General features: G+C 58.6%; 1 protein-coding gene across 10 annotated transcripts in view; it reads right to left on the reverse strand.

Annotated features, from left to right (window-relative positions):
* Positions 1–7,424: 7,424 nt before the first annotated feature.
* The window catches only part of CAPN15 (calpain 15), a 61,352-nt gene continuing 42,724 nt past the window's right edge, over positions 7,425–26,052 (reverse strand). For 9 of the 10 annotated variants that reach the window (XM_049791013.1, XM_049791010.1, XM_049791014.1 and 6 more), the window contains 11 exons: positions 21,349–22,846; positions 18,022–18,230; positions 17,590–17,773; positions 13,450–13,673; positions 12,287–12,412; positions 11,413–11,565; positions 11,017–11,178; positions 10,469–10,698; positions 10,099–10,259; positions 9,598–9,776; positions 7,425–9,409 (listed from right to left, as the gene is read on the reverse strand). In XM_049791013.1, the coding sequence (XP_049646970.1) occupies positions 9,232–9,409; positions 9,598–9,776; positions 10,099–10,259; positions 10,469–10,698; positions 11,017–11,178; positions 11,413–11,565; positions 12,287–12,412; positions 13,450–13,673; positions 17,590–17,773; positions 18,022–18,230; positions 21,349–22,824 (3,282 nt within the window). In that variant the 5' untranslated portion in view covers positions 22,825–22,846 and the 3' untranslated portion in view covers positions 7,425–9,231. Of the gene's footprint in view, positions 9,410–9,590; positions 9,777–10,098; positions 10,260–10,468; positions 10,699–11,016; positions 11,179–11,412; positions 11,566–12,286; positions 12,413–13,449; positions 13,674–17,589; positions 17,774–18,021; positions 18,231–21,348; positions 22,847–26,052 lie in introns of all 10 variants that reach the window. The other variant, XM_049791012.1, reaches the window with a different exon arrangement.

The following is a 26,052-nucleotide window of genomic DNA, read 5'->3' on the forward strand; positions in this document are numbered from 1 at the left end:
CTCTTGCCAAAAGCAAGCTAGAAAATTGTAGATGTAGCAGGCAGCTTGTTTTAAGCAGGGTGGGTTTCGTGCCAGCTCACTACCAGTGGGGACTTTTCAGGTATGGGGAGAAGTGTAAGATCTCTATGAAGCTGCCAAGAGGCTTTGGGGTGGTTGTCATGCCGTCTGGCATGGGTAGGTTCATGGCGAAGTTGGCCACGTTGGGAAAAGGAGGGTACTGATGCTGCAGCAGTTTCTTCAAGGATCACGAGCCACTACGTGCCGTGGTGTGGGGCTGCGTGAGTAACCGCTCTGGGCATCCTCGCCAGCGTAACCGGAGACCGGTTGAGTCTGCCAGCTGGGCACACAGTCATCCCTGGAAAGCCAACTTCCATTTCTTCATTCAGAAAGGGGAATTGGGAGTTCCCAGTTCCTTTCCAGACTCACTGCTGCTGCCAAGGGGCTCCTGGAAGAGGCTGGGCTGAGCCACTCTTTTTATGCAGTGTGGTATAAAACTGGTTTTCTCAGCTGTTGCTTTTGGAGCCTGGTGTCTCAATCTTACTGGGCAACATCTCGGGGGTCCAGTGCAGGAACAGAATGGTTGAAGATGGAATCGAATCTCAGGGGAGGTAAGGACCACTCAGTCTGGCTGGTTTGAGACCTTTGCAGGATGTGACAGCTCAAAACTCTTCGGGGTGCTGCCCTGATGTGAAATACCAGATCTGGTCACCCAGGCACCCTGTCTGACCCAAAAAGGGAGGATTTTGCAAGCGTCTGGTACACACGGGTAGGTTCTGGCCACAGGATGCAACACCACCATCCAGGGTGGATGGGTGGGTTTACGTCTTTAGGAGTAAACTTGATGAGCAGGGAGAGCTCAACCCTCAAAAAAGCCCTCGGCAAACATCAGTAGAAAGAGGGGAAATGAGGAAAACATGGGGCTGCACGAGGGTGCTCTTGAGCTGCCCTTCCCACGGTAGTGGTCACTTTCCTGGGTTCATTTCCAGCCCCCAGAAGCCGTACGGCCGGGAGACCATGGCTGGAGAGACCATGGCTCCAGCAAGAGCGTGGTCAGGAGGTGGCCATGTTTGTCCAGCTCCATCCTGGGCCAATTCTCTGCAGTCCCTCTCGGTCCCTGGACATCAGAGGAGGGTGGCACGAGCAGAGGCTGGTGGGTTTTAGCACACATCCCTCCATGGCCCAAAGAGCTGCTGACCTCCCGGGCATGGCATGAGGTCCATCTGTCGCGTGAGCCTCTAGCCCGGGGACAGATTGCATGACATGGTCCTGAGCATTGCTCAATGCTGGGGCCATGTCTCCTGGGCACGGCTGGTTCTGGACGCTCCCTTTCACTGCCGTTATGCCCAGCAAGTGCCTCCAGCCTCCCAGGCAGTGGTGCGTGTCGTCCCCCCCCCTTAACATCCCAATTACGCCGACAGAGATTTAAAAACTGGGCTATGCAGCCCCTTGGTTCATCGATAAGCTGGGGTGGAGGGATGGTGTGCAGAGATAACATGAGCATCAATTAGATTCTCTCTAATGGCAGGAGGAGGATGGGGACTGTTGCGGGGGGGGGGGGGGTCATCCTGCAAATGCAGAGCTGGAGTCCCAGGAGTGACCTGGCTTCAGGGAGGTGAAGGACCCGGCCGTGGTGCAGTGGGTCCCTCTCTATGCCCATGTCTCCTCCTTGTGCCGGCTCACTCCTGCTGTGCACCTCAGGTTTGCCTGCAGGACCCCAAAAGCATAACCCCCACCCCTGGGCTCCCTTCCCATTTCCTTACCTAGCACAGGAGGCTTGTTGGGGGGGGGGGGTTAAATGCATTTGGTTCAAAAAACCCCAAACCCAAGCTCAACTCCTCCAGCCAGACATGACTAGACGGGAGCGGTGGGGTGGGCTAGGAAGGAGAAGACCCCCGGGAAGCCGCGGCTCGGTGCCTCCTCCCCCTGCGGGTCTCTGACCTCCCGTTTGCCTGTCAAGAGCGAGCTCCGCCACCGAAACACCCCCTGTCAAATTAGTGAGTCAGAAGACGTAAGAGAGACCACCGCTGCTAATTTGTACATTAACTGGTTCTGACAGAAATATTTCACAAGTGAAAAAACAGAAAATGTGCCTCAAGACAATGTGCAACTTCCGTACCAGCAAACTTCTGCTTAACTGTGCGGTGCCCGAGGAGGGGGGACCCCCCGCCCTGACGTGCCCCGGAGGGAGCACGGGGATGGTTTTAGCCCCAGGAGCTGCTCCTGGAACGCCTGGATCAGGCCCTGAGCTGGGGGCCGCGGGCAGGCAGCCACAACCTCACCAAAATGGGGAGGGGACGGGACGGCAGAGCCCGGCACCACTCCCTGTCAGCGGGAGAGGGGCTGTCGGGGTGGTAGGGGCTTGGTGACAGCCCCCTCCTCACCCCAGGGACGGGCTCTTCGCAGCACCCCTCCATCACCCACCCTGCTTTCAGCAGCTCCCCGGGTCAGGGTCTGCTCCTTCTCATCCCCCGCCCCAGGGTATGACCTGCTGGGGTTGTCCCCATCATGCCCACGTGGGATGAGCCGTGGCCTGTGGAGCCGTGGGCCATGGAGCCGTGGGCCACGTGGGGCTCCAGCCGGGAAAAGCCGCCGGTGGAGGCAGCTGCCAGTGCAGGCAGGTCTCAGCGGTGCCCAACCCCAGCCCCACTGTGCCCCAATGGAGAGCACCAGGGTGCTGAGCCCTCCTCAGCACCCACAGGAACACCCCTGAGCCATCCCGTCCTGCTGCCCCACGCTGCCATCTCCTTGTCACAGCAAGCACGTGGCGATGGCAACCGTGGCCAAGACCTGGTGGCCAAGCCCCTCCGCCGAGCCCCTGAGTGGCAGGACCCCATCCAAGATGCACCGAGAGCAAGCGGCGTGGCCCCTCACCGTGGCCTCTTGCCCTGCCCTACCCCGTCCTCCCCTGCGTGGGTGCTGGCCGGGGCCGGCACCGGTGTGTGCCGGGGCACGGGTGGGAGCAGGCGCGGGGCTGAGCCGGGTCCTCGGGCCAGCAGCATCAAGCACATGATCTGTTGTGGCAGCTTCCCTGCAGCCTGGAGCCAGCCCCGAGCGAGCACTGATGATGGCTTTAATTGCTTTCAGATTCGATAGCCCAACCCGTGACAGCCCGGGCGACGTGGCCGCCGCAGCCCCAGCTGTGCCAGCCGGTCCCCGGTACAGCCGCTTGCCCACCCGCCTTCGGATGGAGAGGTCGGGCAGAAGGATGAGAGGAGCCACTCTGGATCACGGCTTTCTTTTTCATCCCGGCAAAGTCTTCTTCATGGCCTGCCCATGCTCGTGGTCCAGATGGGGCGAGCGCCTGTGGCATCTCCTGAACTTCATCCCTGGGGAATCCCAGCTGGGGGACAGACAGCACAGTCATCACCCCCCCAGGATGCCATTGCAGCCCTGCTATGAAGCCCCCCGGCCATGTGCTACCGTGACCCCCCCCGGGTGAGGACCCCACAGCAGCTCCCCCCCCACTCAGCTCTGCCGTACCCCCATTTGAGGTGTGGGGGGGAGACATTGGAGGGCTCCCGTCACCCATCAGAGCTGGGAATGTTGGGGGGGGGGTGGTCCATGATGCAGCAGGGGCCCAAGCTGGCCCTTCTGTGGTGGCTGCGTGCCCCCCCTCCACCCCTGCTTGCCTGCATGGCCACGTTGGGGGGCTGGGGGGCTGTCCCCAGTGAGGGGGTGCCCAGGGCTGACCCAGACCTCGGGTTCTCCCCCACCTGAAGGTCCAACTGGCCCCAAGCATCAGGTCCTCACCCTGCTGGGTGGTGGCTGTGTGGGGAGCTGGGGATCTCCAAGGTGGGGGGGGGGGGGGGGGGGGCAAAGGATTGCTCAGCACCCACAGTGGCACCCGTGGGCTGGCCCTGATCCCCTGGTGCCTGCACCTACATCCTCCTTCTCCCCCCCAGCCCCGCTGCCAGACCCCGAGCTGCCTCCCCTGGCTCCAGCCCAGCCCAAGTCAACGCAGGCAGCTGCCGGCGATTTCTCTAATAGCTCCCTGCCTGCCAGGCAGCGGGGTGTGCTCCAGGGGAGCAGGATGAGCACCCCAGCACCCAGAGCTCACCCCTGCAAACATGGAGTCCCACCCTGAGCCACCATCCTGGCACATGGTGCCGGTGCCGGCCTGGCCATTCGTCCTTGCTGAGTGGGATCGGCCAGGAGCCCTGGGCCCAGCAGCATCCGTTCCCTCTGGGGGGGGCTGCCAGGGTGGGCATGGGGTTTCCTTGCTGGCAGCTCCCCCCAAAACCCCATCCTGGTGTCTGCAAGTTGAGCAGCAGCAGGCAGCCGCTGCCACATGCGAAGGTGACGGCTCCTCCATCGCTCGCCAGCTCCTGGCAGAGCATCCGACTCGGCCGAGGATGAGGAGGGGGAGTGGATGGGGGGGGGTGCTGAGCCTCCTGCTCGGCTGAGCCGGGGCAGTTACTTCCATCCCCGATCCATTATTGCTGGCAGTGCCGGCAGGCAGTCCGGGGCAGGGACTGCATTATTGACGAAGGGGAAGGCAGACCCCAGCGCAGGCAGCAGCGGTGCAGGCAGGGCCCCCTCCCGCAGCACTCAGCCCCGGGCAAAGCACTTTGCCTGCGCCGCAGAGCCGCAGAGCAGGCAGGCCTGGCCGCGGGCAGCCGGCCTGGCAGCCGCAGCCACCGCAGAGCATTTCGGCAGCGGCCTGTTCCTGCAGCTGCAAAACATCTTCCTCGCCAGGGATGATGCTGGGCTCAGGGCACCCATGAGCGTACCCTGGGGAGGGTGGCACGGGTGGGCAGCGATGCCCTTGCAAATCTTGCTCTGGCACCGACGCTGCAGCTCTGCCCCCCCCCCCCCCCCCCCCCCCCTCCAGCCCGACGCAGCGCTGGTGCTGCTCTTTTTTAAGCCTCCTTCTGTCTCGAGGCGGAGATTTGTGGCGTAAAATGCACAATATGTTCTATCTGCCCTGTGGGAGCCATAAAATATTCACCAGCAGCTCCCATTATAGTCAGAGTGAATCACGGAGAGCGCTCGAGCCCTTGCTCCCCGACGTGCCCCCTCCCCATGCAGCCCCAGCGCAGCCACGGGGCACCGGCATTGCCGGTGCCAGGGCCTGACGAGCGGCCAGCACCCTCCTGGATCCCGCAGCAAGGACCCACATTTCCACCTCTGGCCCTGGAAGACACCCACAGGCTTGGTGGATCGAGGGGGTGTTGAGAACGCCGATGGGATGGCAAACGCCTTCGCCTGCCCGAGCATCCTCATGGCTGCCCGGGGACGAGCAGCATCAACCCTGCGCGTGGAGGGGACCAGAGCAATGGGCAGCAGGAGCGGCAGGCAGCGTGGTGGGCTCACGTGCCCACAGCAACTTGCCCCACCAAGTGTGACCTGGTGTCCCTGGGGGGGTGACTTGTGCCGTCACTTGGCTTTTTGTAGCTCACAGCCCCTTGATTGGGATCTTACAGCTGTGTCAGGGTCTGGCAGGACAGCCCCTGCCTTCGTTGCCACACACGTGCTCCAGCCTCTCTTGCTGTTCGTACGGGTGGGTACAACAGCACTCTCCCTCCATGTCCCCCCCTCCCCGTCCTGCTGTCCGTGCTTCTGTCCTTCCTTCCCTTCTGACCCACGGCTCTCACTGTCCATCCCCATCTCGCCCTTCAGACCTCAGGCTTAAGGCGCGACAGGGTCAAGGGATGACAAATTTACTGACGAAACAACACGGTACTCCGAAGCTGATGTGTCAAATACAATTTTATCTTTTGACACACAATTATATGTAATTCTAAAGCAGTTAATGCTGGTTCAACCCTTGTGAATCACGCACAATTACAATTTGATTTCATCTCCATCCCTTCCGTGGCCACACCACCGCTCTCAGCCCAGTCGGTGATACTGGGGGTGTCCTGAGGGCTCCCGGCAGCATCCCAGTGGCTCAGGGCCACGGGCAGCATCGCTGCCATCCACGCGCCTGCTCCTGGGAGATGCTCTTCCCTCCACGCACCAGCCCACCCAGTGCCCGAGTGTCCTCAGCTGCCCGGCATGGCAGGATTTGCCCTCGGCACGTTGGCTGGGCTCACCGAGACGTGGCTCTGGAGAGCCGTGGCCCGTGGAGAAGGCAGGATGCGGTTGCCCGCCTGGGCTGGCCACGCAGCCACCATCATGACAAGGGCCACCACCAGGCCACTGGGCTGAGAAGTCCAAGTGCGTCCTTGGCATTGAGCAGCACAGAGCCGGGTTGGGGGTGGGGGGGACAACCCCGTTCACTCGTGGGGGCGCCCCCGTGGTGGCAACGGGCAGCGGTTTTAGCCCCACAACTCACCCCGCATCCCCGGGAGGGACAGGGCAGGGCCCACGCAGGCAGCCTGCCCGCAGAGGCGAGGGCAAGGGGCTGCGCGGCCGTGAGGGTTAAACCCTGTCTCTGCCGACATGTTTCTTCTCCCTGAACAGACTGAGGGGAGAGGAGGGGAGCGCGGCAGTGCCCTCCCCGCCAAAATTAACTCTCCATCTGTTTCTCCCCGGCTGAGGCTGATGGCTTGTGACAGGGCCTCCTGAATGCAAAGATGTTTCGCCCGGAAAAATCTATTACAAGTTGCTGTAAGAAAGACCGAAATCCTCTCCTTCTGTCTCTCCCTACTGGTCTCAAGGTGCCCACCCCGGGCGAGAGCGGGCTGGCACGCAGCCGGCCGCCTCCGCTCAGCCGGAAAGCTCTCCCCAGCGCCAGCCTGCCTCGCCCCCGGCCCAAACGGGGAGGCGGGAGGGAGGATGGGTGCTGCCCTGGGTGGTGGTGAGGATGGAGAAGATGCTCCTTCATCCCCAACCCGAGCACAGTGTCGGCGATGCACCGAGCACGGCCCAGGCGCCGTTCACACCTCTCGGCCATCCCGGAGCCCGTCGTGATGCGGATGGGGAAACTGAGGCAGGAGGTGCCCTGTCCACCGGTTGATGCTCGACCCTGGCCAGGACCTGGAGTCTCACGCCGGCCTCGGTACCCAGCCAAGCTCCGGATGCTCCCGGGGAGCCGGAGCCGCTGCCCCGGCCGGGCGGCAGGCAGCGGGCAGGCAGCGGGCAGGCAGCGGGCAGGCAGCGGCTGCCCTCTCCCGGCCGCAACGCAGCCCTGCTCGGCCCTGGGAGAGGGCAGCTGCCGCTCGCTTTACAGGAGTTTCTGCATTTTGCTTTATTTTCGCCCCTTTCTGCACCCCTGCGCGGCCCTTCCCGGCCCCCCCGCGCCCATGAAGCGCAGCTAAAGAAACCTGAAACTCATATTCAGCCTTTTTTTGTGCTCAGCTCTACTTTCAGAGCACCAAGGGATGCCCGCCACTCTGTAGAAATGGCTTCAACTCTTTGCTTGCACCCCAAAATCTTCCAGCCGAGTGCCGGCTGGCACCCCTTCCCCACTGTCCTGTCGTGTGTCGTCCCCGTCCCCCCCCACCCCGGTGCCACAGCCCAGCACAGCAAAACCAGGCAGCTTCAGTAAAAAACAAAACTTTATTTGGTCCATCAGAACCTGAGTTTGAAAACCACCCATGGATAATTCGTATCATACAGGGATTACGGATCTGATTTACAATTGATAAAATATCCTATGTTTCTTAAGAGCTGGACAGTATTTACAGGGTTAAAAATATTCACAGCTCAGAAAGACAGAGAGAGGAAAAAAAAAGTGAAGGACAAATCATCCCGAGGAGAAAGGAGCAGGGAAAAGAAAACAGATCAACAAACAAAAATACGGACAGAGCTTGGCTCAGCAGCCCCGGCTGGGGGGGCCGGGAAGGTGTCAGGGCAGCCCACCCACCCACCCCCCCCCGCCCACCCCGTGGGGACACAGAGGGACACGCTGTGCAAACCCCACACCCCGCAACTCCCCCTGCCCAGCCCGGCGCAGGGTTTGGGGCGCAGGCTGCCCTCCAGCATGGTTCCTGCCAGAACAGGGCCCAGCATCTCCCACCCCACCCCACTCCCCAAGCTGCAGGTCTACACAGCTTGGGAAGGAGAGGGTAACACCGGGGGACCCCCAAAACACACACACGCACACGTACACACACACACACACACACACACCCACGCCCGCACCAAGCCGGAGAGCCACGACGCCCTGAAACCGTGGGGGTCAGTCCCCACCACGGAGCACCCGCTGGGGCCAGCGGCACCCTGAGGCTCTTGCAAGCCCTCACCTTGTGCTCACTACCTTCTACAGGACTTGGCCTCTGAAGGATGGGGGTCTCTGCTTCCCCCCACAAAATCAGGCCCCCCACCCCCAGCACATGGCAACATGGTAAAGCCGAACCCCAGGTCCGTACCTGCTGCCCTTTACCCCTCACCTCCACAGGGCACGGGGAGGGGGGAGGACCCCGCAGGGCAGTGCCCGGGGGGGGCTGAGCCCAGCTCAGGACGCATGGCTTCTCTCCAGGCACTGCTTTCAGCGGCCGCCTTTGCATAGTAACACTTGTGTGATGAGTTGAGGGGGGTCTCTGAGCATCACCCCGTGGCCCCTCTCCCCGCCCCGGAGCAGCGGTGGAGGAGGGCACCTCTGCATTTCACCCCGAGGTGCGGTGAAAACCCCACAGTGGCAGCTTTCCAAAACAACCCAGCACCCTCTCCTCCCCAGACCCGGCACCTGGGACAGGCGAGGTGGATGGGGGTCTAGGCACCGCAGCAGATCCTTGCCACGAGCAGCCAGCACGGGCGGCACCACGGCAGTGACCCCAGCACCCCCCAACCCAGCTACGGTACCTCGGTGCCATGTTGGTCCTGGCAGCAGACGATGAGGGGAACAAGACAGTGGGAAGGGCCGGGGACAGACGGAGGGTCACACAGACGGACAGACGTCAGAGGTATATTCTTTTTTTTTTGCAGCGCCAGGGCCCTGGCGCTGCTGGGAGGGGGCAGAGTCCTGAGCGTGGTGCCTGGGAAGGGCCTTGACAGCAACCTCCGGCCCCCCCCATCTCCCGCAGCCCCCCGCTGCATGCCCGGGGCAGGCTGAGGGCACCGGGCCCCAGCGCAGGTATGGGGCAGGTGGGATCCTGAGATGGCCCCGTGCCCCCAGCCACTCCTCATAAAGTGCGTGGGGGGCCGGTGGTGCCAGGGCGGGGGGCAGCAGGCAGAGCTGGTCCTGGCCCTGAGAGTTCGCCCTGGCCCTGCGTCACAGGGCAAAGTGCTGGGTGTGATGCTCCGGCTCCGTCCCACGGCTCAGCGCTGACAGCTCGGGGGGCGACCCCAGGCCAGAGACTCGGTGAAAATAACGGGGGAGCGGAGCGGGGAGGGGGAGGCGCTTCGTCATAGGGGCCGGGGGCCATGAAGCCCAGCGACCTCGGGCGTCAGCAGCGGGTTGTGGGTGCCCTTCGTCGACATCCAGTCATTGAGGAAGGCCTGGGTGGCTTTGCGGTGCGCCAGGCGGTGGGTGATGGAGAAGCCAGCGTTACCCTCCAGCTGGGAGAGGATCACCAACACCTGCCTGCGAAGAGAGGGACGGGCTCAGGGCCAGGCAGCTGCCTCTGCCCCGGCAATCCCATCCCCTGCCTGTCACCCAGTGCCCACACCTCCCTGCCAGCCCCAGTCTCTGCCTTGCTCCAAGCCTCCTGCCAGCACCTGCCTGCCCTCATTGGGCAGCCCCCCGCCGACCCACCCCTGCCTACCCCGGACCTGTGCAGGGGGGGGACGCTGTCCTGCGTTTTGAGGCTGCCACGTGTGGAGACGACGTTGAAGCTGTCGGTGCAGTCGCACTGGACGTGCAGGTAAGACTTGGGGTGCCGGTTCTCCACCACCACAATGAGCCCTGCCCAGCCGTGCGTCAAGTAGTAGCAGGTCATCCCCTCGCGGCCCTGGGGCAAACAGCAGGGTCAGGGGTGTGAAGCCTCCGGGCACCCATCTCCAAATCCCAGCCACTGGACCAGCATCTTCCACCTCCAGCCAAGGGCTGCCCATCTGCTGGGGTACCCCATGCTGCCCCAAGGAGCAAAGGGGGTGGGCATCCATGGAGTAGGAGTGGACTAGGTGGCAGCCAGCTCTGGCACAGCCCTGCCCGACTCCTGCCAGACTGAGGACACAGCAGCGGCAGGGTCCGGGCTCCCGCTGGCAGCATCATCCCCCTCGCCAGCGCAGCCACGGGGAGGCCAGGCCCTGCCTTGTGCCATCCACACCCACCTCATGGCGCTCGCCCTTGTTCTCGGTCAGCAGGATGATGGCATCCGCCAGCGTGGTGGGCTGCGCCTCCACCTGCTCCACCATCACCAGGCGGGAGCTGTAGATGGCTAGGATATAGCTGGAATAATCGGTGACTGGCCGGCTGCTGGTGGGACTGGATGCTGTGGAGACACACGGAGGAAGGGGGGGATCAGTGAGACCGTCACCAAGCCCACAACCCTCAGGAGCAGGGTGCTGCTGGGTTACTGCACGTGCAGGCAACCTCCACTCCCAGCAAGGTCCCCATGGTGAAGATCAAGGGCTTTGCCGCCTCAGCCTCCCCCAAGGTCTCCGCCAGCATCACTGTGGGGAGGGCAGCCCAGCCCCTTACCCTGGGCAGCGGCAGGGCCTGCCAGGGCGACGCTCCAGTGGTTGAAGGCACAGCACACGACAGCGTACTCGCCCGGCTCCAGCATGACGTCGCAGTTGACGAACTTCTTGACAGCTCGTTTGCTGTGAGCCATCAGTCGGCCCAGGCTCAGCTTGTTTCCACTGGTGAAGGTGGCCCGGAAAACCATGATGCACAGATCCAGCAAGTGACTGTCCACAGTGTCCGATCGCCTGTGCCGGGAGGGGGAGAAGGGTCACACTTCACCCAAGTGCTGCCCCGCAAAGCACATGGAGGCCACAGGCAGGACAGCAGATCCAGAGGAAGAGTCCTCCCATTGCCCCAAGTATCCAGCCCCAGGAACCAGCGCACATTCAGGGCTTGGGTTTCAGCTAAAACACGAGCAGACCCTGAGAATTGGAGAAATGCCGTTGGGGGCCCATCCCTGAGCTCTGTGACCCCGCGGCATGGCATAGGGCAAGAGGGCAATGTGTTTGGGATTCCTCTTGGGTCTGGGTCACTGCCTGCAGCCTGTCCGCTGCCCAGCTCACCTGCTGCCCTCCTGGAAGAGGGCAAACTCCAGGGCGGCACGCTCCAACACTGTCAGCGATGTCACCGTCACTGGCCCGTTGGCCTTGTTGGGGAACATGCCCTGCACACGCACCTCGTGCCAGTCCGAATGGAGCTTGCAGATATCCACGGAGTCAAAGTACCTGTGGGGAAGCTGGGCTCAGCCCCGGCGGTGTCCTCTGTGGGTACACTGCTCTGCCCCCACACCCCAGCATGCTGCAGCTCACGCAGCTGGGAACAGCAGGCACCGGCAGGTCACCCACACCTGCCCTGGGGATGCCCGGTCCTGCCTGCCCCATCTTGAGCCCTATGTCCCATTTTGTGTCCCCTGCCTGGCTCCCCCCACCACAGCCTCTGCCTCCTGGGCGCTACCGTACTTAATGAAATCGCTGTACTCCATCCAGAAGACGCCCTCGCTGCTGCCATGGGGCATCAGATCGTGACGCAAGGGAGCCGGCCAGTGTGGCCACTCATCGGACCAGTTGCCGTTCCAGGAGAAGCGGCCCCAGGGGTTTCGGAGCCGCAGTAACCTGGGGGAAGGGGAAAAAGGGTGTCAGAGGCCCAGAAGGAAGGGGAGCACAAGGAAAGTCACCTCTGAGATGCTCTCCCAGCTCTACAGACCCAGCCAGCCCCCCGCAGAGGGCAGCATGTCACTTCTGCCTCTGCCTTTCAAAGCCCTTACAACATCCTAGACTAATTTGCCACCCCCACCGTGGCCGCAGAGGCCCTCATCCTGCAGCACCCGACCTGCTGCAGCTCCCTCTGCCCTTCCTTGCCCCAGGCACTGCAGGGAAAGGGCTCAGCAGGGAAGAGGCTGCCAAGTGTGACATGGCTGAAAACAGGGCATACAGCACCCAGGCTGTCAGAGGCAGCACCCATTTCTATCCGCGCCCCCCCCCCTCCCCCTCCACAGGTGAGAAGGATGCCCTCACTGCCTCATTGAGTTGAAAGGGCTCAACTCAATCCTCTGTGTCTTGTGAGACCAGGTGAACCATTCTGCACCACAGGGCGTCCTGGGGCAGAGCAGCCCTGGATGTGGAGCCAGTGCCAGGCAAGCACAGCTTATACAACAGCAGCATGTATATGACACCCTGGGATGGAGAAACAGCCCTTGCTGGCCATGAGGATAGAACACTGAAGAGTCCCTGAGGTCTTTTCTAGCATGCACTCAATTATCTGTCCCCAGGGTTTCTGCTCAGGCTGTTGGCAGGAATGTCTCTTGTATCACACCAGCCTCCACCCTGAACTCACCTGAAGCCTTGGACATCCCGCACATCCAGGATGGAGTAGGCATGCCGTGGACGCAGACCCATACTCTCATAGGCCACATCGTCCACTTTCATGTTGCCTCCACCACAGGACGCCCCCATGAGGAACCTGCACAGGGGACAGCAAAACCCTCAGTGTCCTGCCAGGCCTGGTATGGGGGAGAAGCTCATCCCTACCGTTCGAGGCATGGGACAGACTCACCCCCAAGGAGGCTCTTGGATATTTCCTCTCTGCAGCAACGCTGTAAACCTCCCTAGAGCAGTGCCCCAGCCCCACTGGCCGAAGCTCTGCCTGGGCAGTAGTGAGCTCCCTCCACCTGCTCGTATGCATGCTTGAGTCCAGGCTCCGTGGCGAGCTTCTCTGAGCAGTACCCTCACCTGCAGGGCTGAAAGCTCTGTCCACGCACAGTGGAGCTTTGCCCAAACCTCACCTGTTTTCTACCAGGCCCTGAGGTCCTGCCCATCTCTGATGGCTGGCAGGGCTCAGCCACACAGAAAGGCAAGCGGTACGTCTGCCTCCACTTTTCAGGCAGCTGGCCCATTCTGCAGGGGTGAGGATAGGCTATTCGGGGCGGGAAGTCTGCACCAGCCAGGCTTGGGGGACACCATATGCTGGGACCTATCAGCCTCCCATGTGGCCCTGTACTGCAGGCTGGCAGGAGCAACCCTGCCTTCAGCCAGCCTAACTGCCCTCCTGCTCCTCCGGCCAGAGTGATAAGAGGTCTTTGCTTTTGCTTTGTCTCCTATAGACTGCTTATAGTCATGCCCAGGTACGGCCAGCAAAGACGCCACGTACAGGTGGGAGACACGTGCGGGGTCAAGCACTTAACAATACAAAAAAACTCAAAGCAAAGCAAGCAGGCTCAATGCCAGCCACCTCAGAACTCCTGCAAGACAGCAGTAAACGTGCACAGGGAAGTTCACCAGGATTTTAATTTCATATGAAAATTAAACAAAGGAGAAATAATTTCTTAGAGCTTAGAGGAGAAGCTCTACCAATGCTCCAGATGGGTGCCAAGGGTGGTGGACTCCACCCTAGGTAATGTACTAGCCCCTCTCCTCTGAGCCTCTACAAATGAGAGTGCCCCCCCCCCCCCCCCCCGAGTGTCCATGCTCCTGCCACGGCACCCTCCTGCCTCGTCTTACCCAGCCTCCTTAGAACTCAGCATTTTGGCCCAGATGAGGTCAGTGTCAATGGGCTCCTCGCGAGGGTTAGTGGAGCTGACCTGCAGCATCAGGCTCTCGCAGGGGGCACCCGTTAGTGTAGCCAGGCCTTCAATAGCACGCCCCGCCTGGAGGGCAAAGTACGAACCATGAAGCTTGGCCAGTGCCTTCTCAATGAGGGCAACCCACAACTGCTTCCTCTGGGCCTGCAGAAAGAGGAAGAAATGTGTCACAAGCCACCCTAGGCAGGAGATGGGAAAGCAAAGGCAGCACACGCAGACAAGGCAAAGCCCCTCTCACCCACCCCTGCGTTGGAGACAGAGAGGCAGGAGCAGCAAGGCCAAGCCACCAGGAGCTTGCCTGCATGAGGCCAAGGGTGACCCCGTTCGCTACCTGCTCAGTGCTTTGTTTGCAGTTTAATTCCCCTTGGGAAAATGTCCTGGAATCAATGTCCAAGAGGCCTGGATGTGGACAGAGCTGCACCCTGGGATGCCCAGGCAGTCAGGCTGGCAGGAGTGGGTGTCCCCCTCACAAGCTAACAGTCCCTTCTGCTTCAACCTGGATTCAAAAAGGTTTGATAATGGAAGAGGATATCGAGCACATCTGGAGCAGCTGCCTTTCACTCACATGCCGTTGCAAACCAAAACCAACACACTTTTGGCAGAGGAGGCTGCCTAGAGCACACATGGCCATGGAACCGATCAGATTTCACCCATGGAACAGAGACACTGTTTCAAGGACAAGCTCCAAAAACTCCCAGGCAGATGGGCAAAGTCCTTGTATTGGCATTGTGTGGCAAGGTTTTTGATAGCTGGGGGTGGGGTGGGGTTACAGGGGTGGCTTCTGTAAGAAGCTGCTGGAAGCTTCCCCTGTGTTTGAGAGAGCCCATATGAGCTGGCTCTAAGACGGACCCGCCGCCGGCCAAGGCCGAGCCAATCAGTGATAGTGGTAATGCCTCTGTGATAACATTTTTAAGAAGGAAAAAAGTTGTGACAGAGAGAAACAGCCGCCAGAGCGAGGAGTGAGAACATGTAAGAGAAACAACCCTGCGGACATCAAGGTCAGTGAAGAAGAAGGGGGAGGAGATGGTCCAGGAGCCGGAGCGGCGATTCCCCTGCAGCCCGTGATGAAGACCACGGTGAGGCAGGCTGTCCCCCTGCAGCCCAGGGAGGTCCACGGTGGAGCAGATCTCCACCTGCAGCACGTGGAGGACCCCACACCGGAGCTGGTGGGTGCCCAAAGGAGGCTGTGACCCCAAGGGAAGCCCACGCTGGAGCAGGGTCCTGGCAGGACCTGTGGAGAGAGGAGCCCATGGAGCAGGTTTTCTGGCAGGACTTATGACCCCGTGGGGGACCCACACTGGAGCAGTGTGCTCCTGAAGGACTGCACGCCATGGAAGGGACCCATGCTGGAGCAGTTCGTGAAGAACTGCAGCCCGTGGGATGGACCCACATTGGAGAAGTTCATAGAGGACTGTCTCCTGTGGGAGGGACTCCACGCTGGAGCAGGGGAAGAGTGTGATGAGTCCTGCACCTGAGGATGATGAAGCGGCAGAAATAACATGTGATGAGCTGACCGTAAACCCCATTCCCTGTCCCCCTGCGCTGCTGCGGGGGGGGGGATAGGTAGAGAATCCGGGAGTGAAGTTGTGCCCGGGAAGAAGGGAGGGGTGAAGGGAAGGTATTTTGAGATTTGGTTTAATTTCTCATTACCCTACTCTGGTTGATTGGTAATAAATTGAGTTAATTTTCCCCAAGTTGAGTCTGTTTTGCCCATGTCGGTAATTGGTGAGTGATCTCTCCTGTCCTTATCTCGATCCACAAGCCCTTTGTTATATTTTCTCTCCTCTGTCCAGCTGAGGATGGGGGAGTGACAGAACAGCTTTGGTGGGCACCTGGCGTCCAGCCAGGGTCAACCCACCACAGTCCTCTACTCCAGCACAGGGACAGGGGCAAGATGTAATAACAAGATGCAAGTTTTGCAGGGGGGAAACTCTTCCCTGGAGTCCCTTTGCTCTGGTGCCAGGCTATCACTCTTGGGATCACTAGGCTGATTACAGATTCAGAAAGAAATGCAGAGGCTGCATTAATGCACCCAGAGGTTTGCAAAGCCTCTATCGGCCACAGCAGTGCAGGCTCAGGGCGCAGCCTTTACCACTATTCCAAGTCACTGATACAGTTCCTCAGCATGCCGCAGGGTGCAGTCACCAGCCGTGCTTTACCTCTTGTCCTGGGCATGTTGAGGCTGGGGGGAAGCAGCAAGGATGCGAAGAGGAAGGTGTATGAGGACAGAAGGCAAGGAGACATTTGCTGCCCTCTGTGTCCCCAGCAAACTGGGTTCAGTACCTGTGCTTGGAGGGCAGCAAGGGAAAAGCACTGGTACACTGTGACTGTGTGCGACTCACAGGTGGCAGCCAAGAGCTGGGAGAGAAAAGGAGGGCAGTGAAGATTTCTGTGCAGTGAAGTTTACAAGTGCTTTTCACTGGTTTTTGAGTCCCTCACTCAACAAAATCCATGTTGTTTATTTCTGCCTCAGCTGCGGCCAGGGAGCTCAGGTAAAAGCCTGATTTTCCTTTATTTTTAAAACTCTGGTTTTCCTTTTTTAGCCCTCACATTCAGCTCACACAGCTAAACACTCAGCAGAAACACTCATCACGATTCAGATGCCCCTGGAAACAAAAGGCAAGGCAAGCCCAGCCCATGTGAAAACCTTTGATCTTAAAAAAAAAAAAAAAAAAAAAAAAAAAAAAAAGCAGACTTGAAATTTTTAAGAGGGGAAAGATGGATGGAAAAAAAAAATCTTACACTGAAAATAAAGAAATGCATCTCAATTGTCTCTGTCTGTCGAGAGGCAAAATGTAGACACAGACTTCTTCTTCTTCCCCTCTCCAAAGTTTCTCCTTAACAGGACCAGCTTCCAGCAGCACTGGCAATCATTCTGCCCCACTCAGTGTCCCTGGGGGGGATCACCCACTGTGCTGAGAAAGCAGCCAGGCAGCCCAGGCTTGGCAGCACTGTACCTGTGCCTGCACAGCATGAAGCCCCTGCCTGGACCCCTGCCCCTCTCCACAGAGCCAGGGGTAAGCAGGGCTCAGAACCCAGCGCTGCCAACCACACCAGGACTTCTGCCCCACGAGGCCCATTAGCTCCGACGCAATTAGCAGTTGCCCCAGGACTTGGCCACCTCCAGGCTGCGGAGGGCACAGGCTACCACTCAAGTTGTACCGACATTAAGGTTCCCCAAATACTTATCTTCAGGCCCCATTTCCCCAGCGAGAGTCCTGTCCTGACATCTACACATGTTGTAGTTTGGGGGCTGTGTGATTTTAAAACAGAGGATTAGGATTTGCAGAACAAAGCCCAACCCAACAGTCCTGGATCCCTGTCTCCTCCTGACAGCGGCACTTTGTTTTGTTTGGCAGATTTTGCCGCCTGAGTTTCAATAAAGACGTTCTCAGTCTCCTTCATGGACATGATCCCAGCAAGAGCCCCTGGGCCTGGCAGGCAGGGCAGGGCACAACGTGCAGTGACGTCCTGAAGCGGCTGAGGGAGCTTTGTTAACCCTAGCAGATGCCACCCGAGTGTGCCCAGAGCAACTGGGCACTGGTTCGAAACAGGCTGATTTGTCGTGCGATCCCCTCCCTCTCCACAGTCCCTCCCTGGCAAAGCCAAGCTGCCAGACCTCCCCGCAGAGGAAAGAAACAGCTTTCTCTCAGCCCCTTGCAGTGCAAAACACACAGGTTAAAATATTTTCCTTTTGCTGTGTAGAATAAGGATGGCTTTCCCTGAAAGTGAAGCGGCTGTGGTGCAGGGAGGAGTGAGGGAAAAGCAACTGCAAATGAAACTTCTCCATCGCAGCCTGGAAAATGCCATAAGGGGCCTAAATATATTTATGTTATGGTCTCAGAGAATTCATCTGTCTTAAGGGCGCAGCAAAAAGCAGGGTCCCGAGCTGCAAACGACCATTGCAGCACAGAGTAGGGGCCTCACACGAACCACAGCAGTACCTCTTCCAACTGCCTCCATCACTCCTCTCCTGGGAGAGATGGGGTCGAGCCTCCCCCTGCCCCTGGAGCACTGCCCATCCCCTCCCAGCACCCCTCTCCTCTCCAGGGCCACTGACCTGCGAGAAGAGGAGGTATCCGCACTCATCACATGGCAGCATGTCATCCACCAGCACTGTGGTCCATGTGCCGTCCTTGCACAGCCGCACCTGGTAGGCACCCTCGGGACACAGCGTCCTCGTGATCATCACCCTCTCCACCAGCTCCGGCCGCTCAGCCAGCACAGCCAGGGCGCTCAGGAACCTGCCGGCAGGACGGGACGTGGGACGGTCTCAGCGGGGCACGGGCAGGCAGCAGGCAGCTGCCCAGCCGTGCAGAACAGGGGACTGCGGTCCGCAGCCGCTTGGTAAGGGGTGAGGCAGAGGATGGGGTACACTCCTGGGGGTATAAATGGGTTTGAGTAGGGCTGAGAGGTCTGATCTGGAGCTGAATGAAGTGGGGGGAAAGGAGGAAGGGGCAGGAGAGTGTCAGCCCAGCTCACTCCCCCTTACCAGCAGTTTCCCAGCAGTCCCTGCAGGATATCCGAGGGCCTGGGTGTCCGAAACACTGACCACTTCACCGATCGGTCCTTGAAGATGCTACAGTTGATTTCGTGGGGTCGCAGCCACTGTTTCACCCTCTGCTGCACGCTGTCGCCTTCCGGGAATCCCACAGACTTAGGCCCAGGGTGGAAACTGTCATCTACAAAATTGACTTTGTTCTGCGAGAGTGAAAGGCAAGGAGAGCATCAGTGTGCAGCTGTGCAGCACACAGCTGGACAGGACTGGCCTGGAAAACCTCCCACTGCACCCCCAGGAGTGAGAGTGGAGCTCCCAGCCCGCCTGCCAGGCCTGGGCAGCCCCTTCCGATGCCGTGCCAGGGAGCAGGTCTGGGACTGGGTGTCTGCTGGCAATGGCACAGATGCATTTTGTGCATCAGGTCCAGTGTTCAGCCCTACCATGAGCTGGCTCACCTCTCCGGGCACCAAGCTCTGGACTGTGACTCAAATCTGCCTTTTCTCGTTTCACAGGAACCTCCCCGGGCAGGGACTGTCTCGCACTTTGTGCTGGTGCTAAAAGCTGGACCGTGGGGGACCTTGGCTGCCTCTATAAGTGGCAAAGCATGTGAGCAGCAAGCCTGTGAGAAGCCACCTGGCAAGCAAATGCTCCTCAACCCAAGCCCCGTGCTAAGGGCTGAGCTGCCCCTGCTCTGGAGGGGACATGCTGGGCTTGGCAGTCCTGTGCCATCCCCAAGATACAGCCATGGAGGATGTTAGGGGGACCTTTTGCAATTGGATTCAGCCCGACGACAAATAGGCAAGCAATTCCAGAGTGAGGGCATCCCGTGTCTAAGCCCACCTGCAATAGCTGCTTGCATTAAATAAAATAGGATGGACTGAAGGGCAGATAATCCCATAGGTATTAGCCATAGAGGCAGGATGGACGCACAGAACTTCACCAAGGGGAGAAGGGCAGCTTTTTCAGACAGTTTAACATAGGGTGAAATAAGAACCAGGATTCCTTTTTGTTATTGTTAATTAAGTGAAATTAAATTCTTTCAGCAAAAGCCAGCTCTGATTTAAATTAGCTTTTATGCACACCAAACTAGTAGTTGTCCTTCCTCTTCTGTTGCAATCCTATGCGAATGCTTTCTACATGGTGCCTCAATTAGCACTTCCAGCTTCTCTTTTGCAGAAGGATGTTTTTCAGCTAATAGATGTCACTGTCCAAATACCAATGTGGGCCAAAACGGACACATCCCAGGGCTTGCTGGCTTTCTCAAGGGGAGCATCTGGACCATGCAGCTGACAAGCAGCCACTTCTGCCATATCAGCCAGCAACCTCATCTTCAGACATCCTGGCCTCACCTCTTGGGGTGCAGCTGGGGCTCCCCAGGAACGCACTGTGCAGGGCAGTGTGGACACAGAGCAAGGCAGCAGTCTGTGAGTCAGAGCCTGTGGGCATCGCAAGCTTTCTGTCCCCTGTGGAGTTGCTGCAATGCTTTTCCAAGTAGAAGAACTGGAAAAAACCTTCAGCCTCCCCAGTATCATGGCCAGGGTCTCACCAGGGCCAGGACAGCACTCAGCAGGACTGCAGGAGCCTGAACACAAGCCCACAGACCTCACCAGCACTGATGATGGATGCAATGCAAGAGCCATAGCAGTGCAATTCCCCAGCAGCGTCAGGAAAGCCTGCCTAACAAGCTAATTACCTTTATACCATGATGCCTCCCTTCACATATTTCTAAATGCTTTAGAGAAGTTGTCACTACCAATATCCCTGGAGATGGAGGGAAAGAGAGGTACAAGAGCTGCAGGGGCAGCATCAGAGCAGCAGGGAGAGGAGCAGGTAACTTGTCTCATGCCTGAGCAGCGATAAGCCTGCTCACAGATGGTGCCAGACGAGGAGCCCTGCTTATTTCTCCTGCAAGGTGATAAATCTGGGCATCGGACCTCCTTCACTCTTCCTGCTATGCCAACAACCCCCTTCATGCCGTTCTGGACCAGAGACGTGACCTTCTCCGCTGCCACCTCCCCAGGACTTACTGCCGGCTTAGCAAGCTGAACGGGCTCAGCCAAGGCTCCGACTGAGAGCTGTGCTGGCTGCGGCACGGCAGACTCCCCTTCTTGGCAGCGGCAAGCTGCTAATTCAACTTGTCCATCTCATAATTCATCCTTCAAGCCCGATTCCACCGGAGGTAACAGATGTTCCCTGCCTACAAAAGAGGCTATTCACTTGCTTAAAAGAGGGGGATAAGCAGAATCAGGGTCTCTCTGCTATAAAGACAGTCACATCTGCTAAGATGGACACATAGCAATTAATAAAACCCACAACCCCAAAACAGGATCATTCTCAACAGCTCCCTCCCAAGCCAAACACCTCTGTGGTCCCCAGTCTGTGCAGCGGAGGCACAGGCATGGACGCACTTCCCGGCCCAAGCAGAAAAAGCCTTGTCTGTACGTCAAAATGGGACTGCAACTCCCTTTCCATCTGGTCCAGAAGAGCTGGAGGCTTCCCCCAGAAGGAGGGCAGAGAAAGAGCAGCATTCACAAGAGCATCTTACGCCACTCAGGGAAAAAAATGGGGCCATCACAGCACTGTTTGAGACTGAAACCCAACAGATCAAGCCAGATAATTCACAGTGGAAGAGTAGGGTGATAGCATGTGCTCCTGAGACCCTTACCTGGAGCCAGGGTACAGCTAAACCTTAGCTGTCTCTCCCAAAACAGGGGCGAGCCATTTGCAGCTGCAGCTGTGCATTCACAAACACCAAAACCAAGAACGCTAAGGCCCAGCTCACAGTTCTTGAACACCTGCAGTTGCTCGCAGTGCCAGCAGTTCCTCTGCCCACACCTCTGCCGGTGCTCTTGAGCCTCTGTCTGCTGTGCCCCCAGATTTCCTGCACCCACACATGTCACAGCTGCTCCCCACAGACAGTGGTGCCACCAGCAAACCTGGACACACTCTCCCAGCCTTCCCCACCTTTGGACAGGGAAAGAGCTGTATTGACCACCTAAGAATGTCCCCTTCAACCCAGATGTTCTCTCTTGCTGATTTAAAATATCACTAGGTTTCAGAGTTAATATTCAGACTTCCTCACCCTTGGGAGTGAACTGGATGGGTCACCTTCACCCTAGAGATTATCTTGCACCAATTAAAAATACTACATTTCGGTGTTAACAACCAGCATCCAGCTGTTGCAGGTGAAGACCTTCTCTGGGACCTAAGACACAGAAGGCAGCTTGCCTGTGCCAAGCGATGCCCTAGACCCATGGGGAGGTGTGAAGAGGGCCCCCTCCAAGTGAAACCAGGAGCAAGACTAGTTCAGCAAGCACTCACCTCCCGGCAGAAGGTCACGATGTTTTCCCACAGGGCTTTGGCCTCTCCCTCGTCCGTCTGCCGCCTCTTCTCCACGTGCATGCTCTCCCGTCTCTTCAGGGGCTTGAGGCCCTTGCGCTGGGCCACGTACTGCTGCGGGGTATGGCAGGCCACGCAGTGCTTGGCCTTGAGCTCGTTGAGCAAGGTGCAAGCGGGACAAGCCCACTGGCTCGGCCTCTCCTGGCTGGTGGGCAGCTGGGACGGGAAGAGGCGGGCAACCTTGCGGGCGGACGGGGCCCTGCCAGCACAGGAGGAGCAGCTGCCTTTGTCACAAGCCCCACAGTCAGGGCAGCGGGGGGACGGCTCACCCTGTGTCCCGTGCTCCTGGAAGCCATGCAGCTTGGAGGAGCCGCAGGCTTTACACTTCTGGGCCAGGGTGGGGTTCTTGAGGGTGCACTTGGAACAGGACCAGGTGGTGAAGTCAGGGCTGGAGGGGCTGCACGGGGTGAATCTCACTGAGTCCCCCACCAGATTGATGGTGTCACTGCCTTTCTGGGTGCTGCAAGCCTCGCATTTGCTGGCTCCAGCAGAGTTAAGCAAGGAGCAGGAGCTGCACTTCCAGTGGGATGGACTGACCTCCATCTCCTCCTCCAGCACGCTCAGCCGCTTGTTGGACAGCAGCTCCTGGAAGCGGGCAGCCGGGGCAGCTCTGGCCTGACCCTGCGGAGAGCCCTTCTGCCCTGCTGTGCTCTGAGCCACAGGCTGGGAGGCTTCAGGCCCTGGCATCTGCAGCTGGGGGGGCACCTCCCGGCGGCTTCGGGGCACAGGGTTGTTCTGGAGCCCCGGGGAGAAGGGACTGAAGGCTGGTATCTTCTGGGCCTCTTGTTCCATAGCCACTGGGCCCTGGGTGGCCAGGGCATCACCATCAGAGATCTCTGCAGAGACTAAAGGCTGCGGGGTAGAGGGGGCCATGTGAAATCCGGCAGGGGTGATGACTTCAGGGACGACCAGCGCCTCTGGTGGGATCTTGGGCAGGGAGAGCTTGCGTGGGCCGCCACAGGCAGAGCAGGAGTTGGCCACTGGCGTGTTGTGCAGTGTGCAGCGCTGGCAAGCCCAGCCACTCTCCAGCTCTGCTTCATCAGGGCTCTTCCCCTCTGAGTCCTCGCTGCTGCTTTCTGCCTTGGCAGCCTCCTCCTTGGATGTGCCCTTGGGCTCCACAAGCACAGTGGGCTTGGGCAAAATGCCATTGATGACGGGTAAAGGGGAGCCGCTGGGCCCTGGCTCTGGGGTGAAGCCACATACCTCACAGGTTTCCTTGCCCAGAAAGTTCCTGAAGGTGCAGCGGGCACAAGCCCATTTCTGTTCCTCCACACTGAGCCGCAGGATGTGGTTGAGGTCAGGCTTCTGGCGGGGGGCTTCGCATATGGAGCACTGCCGCTGGCCGACGGGGTTCAGAAAGGTGCAGCGGGTGCAGGACCATTCGCGGACGGCAGCCATGGAGCCGGGAGAGTGGGAGTGGCTGGAAGAAAACAGAAGACAGCATGAGGCCAGGCTACCCAGTATACAGGGACACTATGTGTTTCCTGGGCTGGCATGGTCAGGACCTTGCTTCCAGAAGAATACAACCAGCAATCCAGTCATTGCTCTCGAGGCACTTGTTCGTCTGGCACCGACAACCGATTTCTCCAAGTACAGGGAAATGCACTGGCTTCTACCCAAAACACTTCAGGAAGGGCACAAGAAACAGTCCTGCAACCTCACTGACCCCACCGTCATGGCGGGGATGCGCCCCGGTGAGCAAGCACACTGCCTCTGCGCCTAATCTCAATAATTTTGTACATCTGCAGCTTGTTTGTAACTCTCTGGATGAGGTGACACCCTGCTCTGCCTTCTTGCTGTTCCCAAGGTCAATTCTTTCTCCTTCAGTGTCACTCTGGCCCACCTCTGTTTCATTTTCTGTTCCTGTTTCTCTCCTCTCCTTTTAACTTGCCACCATGCGTACACAACTTATCCACACCGGGATAACTGTGTTATCCCACGCCAGACACCACCAAGCAAAGAAAAGCAGGTTGTGATGTATGGTGGTGCTTTTACCTGGCTATAGGCTTTGGGGACAGAAGCCTGGCCCAGCCAGCCTGTAAGCCAGCCCTGTGCCAGAGCCAAAGTAAGTCATGGTGCACCAGTGCCGGGACAGCTCACCAGCAGGTTCTGAGCTCTGCAGAGCGGGGCACCGTGTCCCAGCTCCAGCTCCTGCCCTGCTTACCTGGGAAGCAGAGAGGCCACAGAGCCCTGTCGTCAGCAGCAGCCCTCAGTTTCAACCTCCAGTGTTGCCTGCAAATTCCTGAAACCCTGATGGGGAAATGGGGCAACGCATGCCAGAGCCACCTCGTTCCAGGGCAGAAAGTCGTAATAAAGTTTTCCAGGCAGGTTCAATTTTCATAAAGTGAAGCACAGCAGCAGCACCAGCTCCACAGGCCACGGCAACCTCTGGGCTTGCAGGGAGCAGCTTCCCTCACCGCGGCCCTCCTGGTGTTTTCAGGAAGGCGATGCCCTGCTTGCACGCATGCTGACAAACAGCAGAAGGAATCCCAGCCCTGTGTGGTGCCCTTTATCCCCTGCTCAGGGTCATTTCCTGGAGCTTTGAGCAAAGGTGGGGCTGAAACAGAGCTTTCTTCTTCCTCCTCCTTCACACAAGGACAAAACAATTGTCCTTCAGGTAAATCTGCAGCATGAGCCCAGAGCCCTCTCTCCGTGCACTCCTGCTCCCAGATAACACAGCCAAGTCTAAAGCCCCAACCTTGAACCCAAGCTCCAGGCCAGCCACAGCTCTCTCCAGCTGAGCTGGTCCCTTTCCAACTCCTCCCACCCTGCCCTGCTTGCCCAAGACCTCAGGCAGGGCCAGCTCTGCAGGAGAAGCCTCTGAGACAGGCACCCAGACCAAGGAACGAACAGCCTAAGTCATGGGAGCTGCAATCCAGCGGCGTCACTGCTGGCTCCCTCTCAAGCATCCCTTCAACGAGCAAGTTCAACTGCAACACTGGCTGGAACAAAGAGAGGATAGAAGATGTTTTATGCCATAGAAAGCAGGCACAGAAAGCTATGAGATGCCAGTCCAGTCCATGGAGAAAACCGGATCCTGGCTGGTCTCCAGCATCCCAAGCAGCAGCACCTGCACAACAGCTTCCCAAGGCAGCTGAGCAGACTGCATTGCAGCAGTGGGGTCTTGAGGAGACAGAGGATGCAGCAAGAACCACCCTGGGGAGGAGGAGAGTGACCCTCCATTTGGCTGGGTACACAAGAAACTCTCCTGGGAATACTCCAGCAGCAGCAGCAGCAATCCAACCACATTTCCAGACCATGCTCCACAGCCATTGGAAGAGCAGCTCCCTCTCACAAAGAGATCAGATACAACCTTCAGCTCCCTTCTTAAATCAAATGTTTCTCTAAATAAAGCCCAAACTCAAGAAATCCATTTTATTGCAAGAGAGAGCTTGAAAATTCATTCTGGTTCATATACCATGCCTTCATAGTTTGAACTTTACAAGGTATTTATTTACTGGAGTTATTTAAGGAATATTTCCCAGCTAAGAGAAATATAAACATTGATTTTTCTGCCTGAAGTCCTACAGCTGTGAGCCACTATACAGTCCTCTCCCCTTTGGCAGCACCATGCCCACAGCTGTCTGAAAGGGAGATCACTCCCCACACAGCAAAAGGGAATGAGCTGCATGCCCGGCTCCAGTAGAGGCAAGGAAGCAAATGGGGCCATGAAGGGCACAGCGATCCTGTCACATCCATTCATCTTACTGGATGAGGTTCATCAAACCCCAGGCATCAGCAAAAGGCAAGCAAAGGCTGTCAGCAACCTGTGCCATGCACGTCCATCCTCCTGCAGCGTCCCATGCTGTTACCCACCATACACCGTGCTGGAGAGCACTGGCTCCAGAAAATCCATACCTAAATGCAGATGCTGCACTGCTTACTGCAGAGCAGGACCCTCCAGCCACCAATCTTCCTGCTGCACACATCACTCTTGCACCCATGGTCCTACCCAGCAGGCAAAGGCTTCTAGCCATGCAACAACAGGACCATGGAAAGAAATCACCTTGTCCCTTCCCATACCAATAGAGAGAACAGAAAAACCAGGATAACCTCAAAGACAGAAGTACCACACGAGGGGACAGTGAGATGAGCCGCACTGCCAGACCTGCTTGACGTGGCAACAGCGACAAGCTGCAGGCTCAGGCAAGGCAGCACCATTTCACTTGGATGGGCAGGAGATCCAAGCTCCAGGCAGCAAGAAGGGAGGCGGAAGCCAGGACACTGCAGTGCTCTCCTCCAAGCTCCAATACTGGCCCTGGGGAGCCGTGATGCTCCCTGGCTGCACTGTCCCCCTCCCGGTCCTCTCCTCTCCCCCATGCCACAGGAGTTGGCTCCCAACAGTGTTCCAGGGACATCATCCCGCCCACTGCTGGGATTTCCATCTGCTTGACTTTCTCCACTGACAGCTCTCAGGAAAACCAAAGAGCCTCCCAGAAAGGCCATCAGCTCTTCCCTCAAAGGTCTGTGGCTCCCCTTGCAGTGGCAGGGCCACCAGTGTGGCAAGCCCTGGCAGGAGACTTCCCTGCCTGCTTCTCCCCAGGATGGCTGTCACACCATGTCACGGTGCCCAGCAGCCACACAGCTTTCCCTGCAAGCTAGTCGGAGATGCACAGAAATGGGAGA

This window comes from Accipiter gentilis, chromosome 33 (assembly GCF_929443795.1).
Source record: "Accipiter gentilis chromosome 33, bAccGen1.1, whole genome shotgun sequence".
In the NCBI taxonomy this organism is placed as follows: domain Eukaryota; kingdom Metazoa; phylum Chordata; class Aves; order Accipitriformes; family Accipitridae; genus Astur; species Astur gentilis.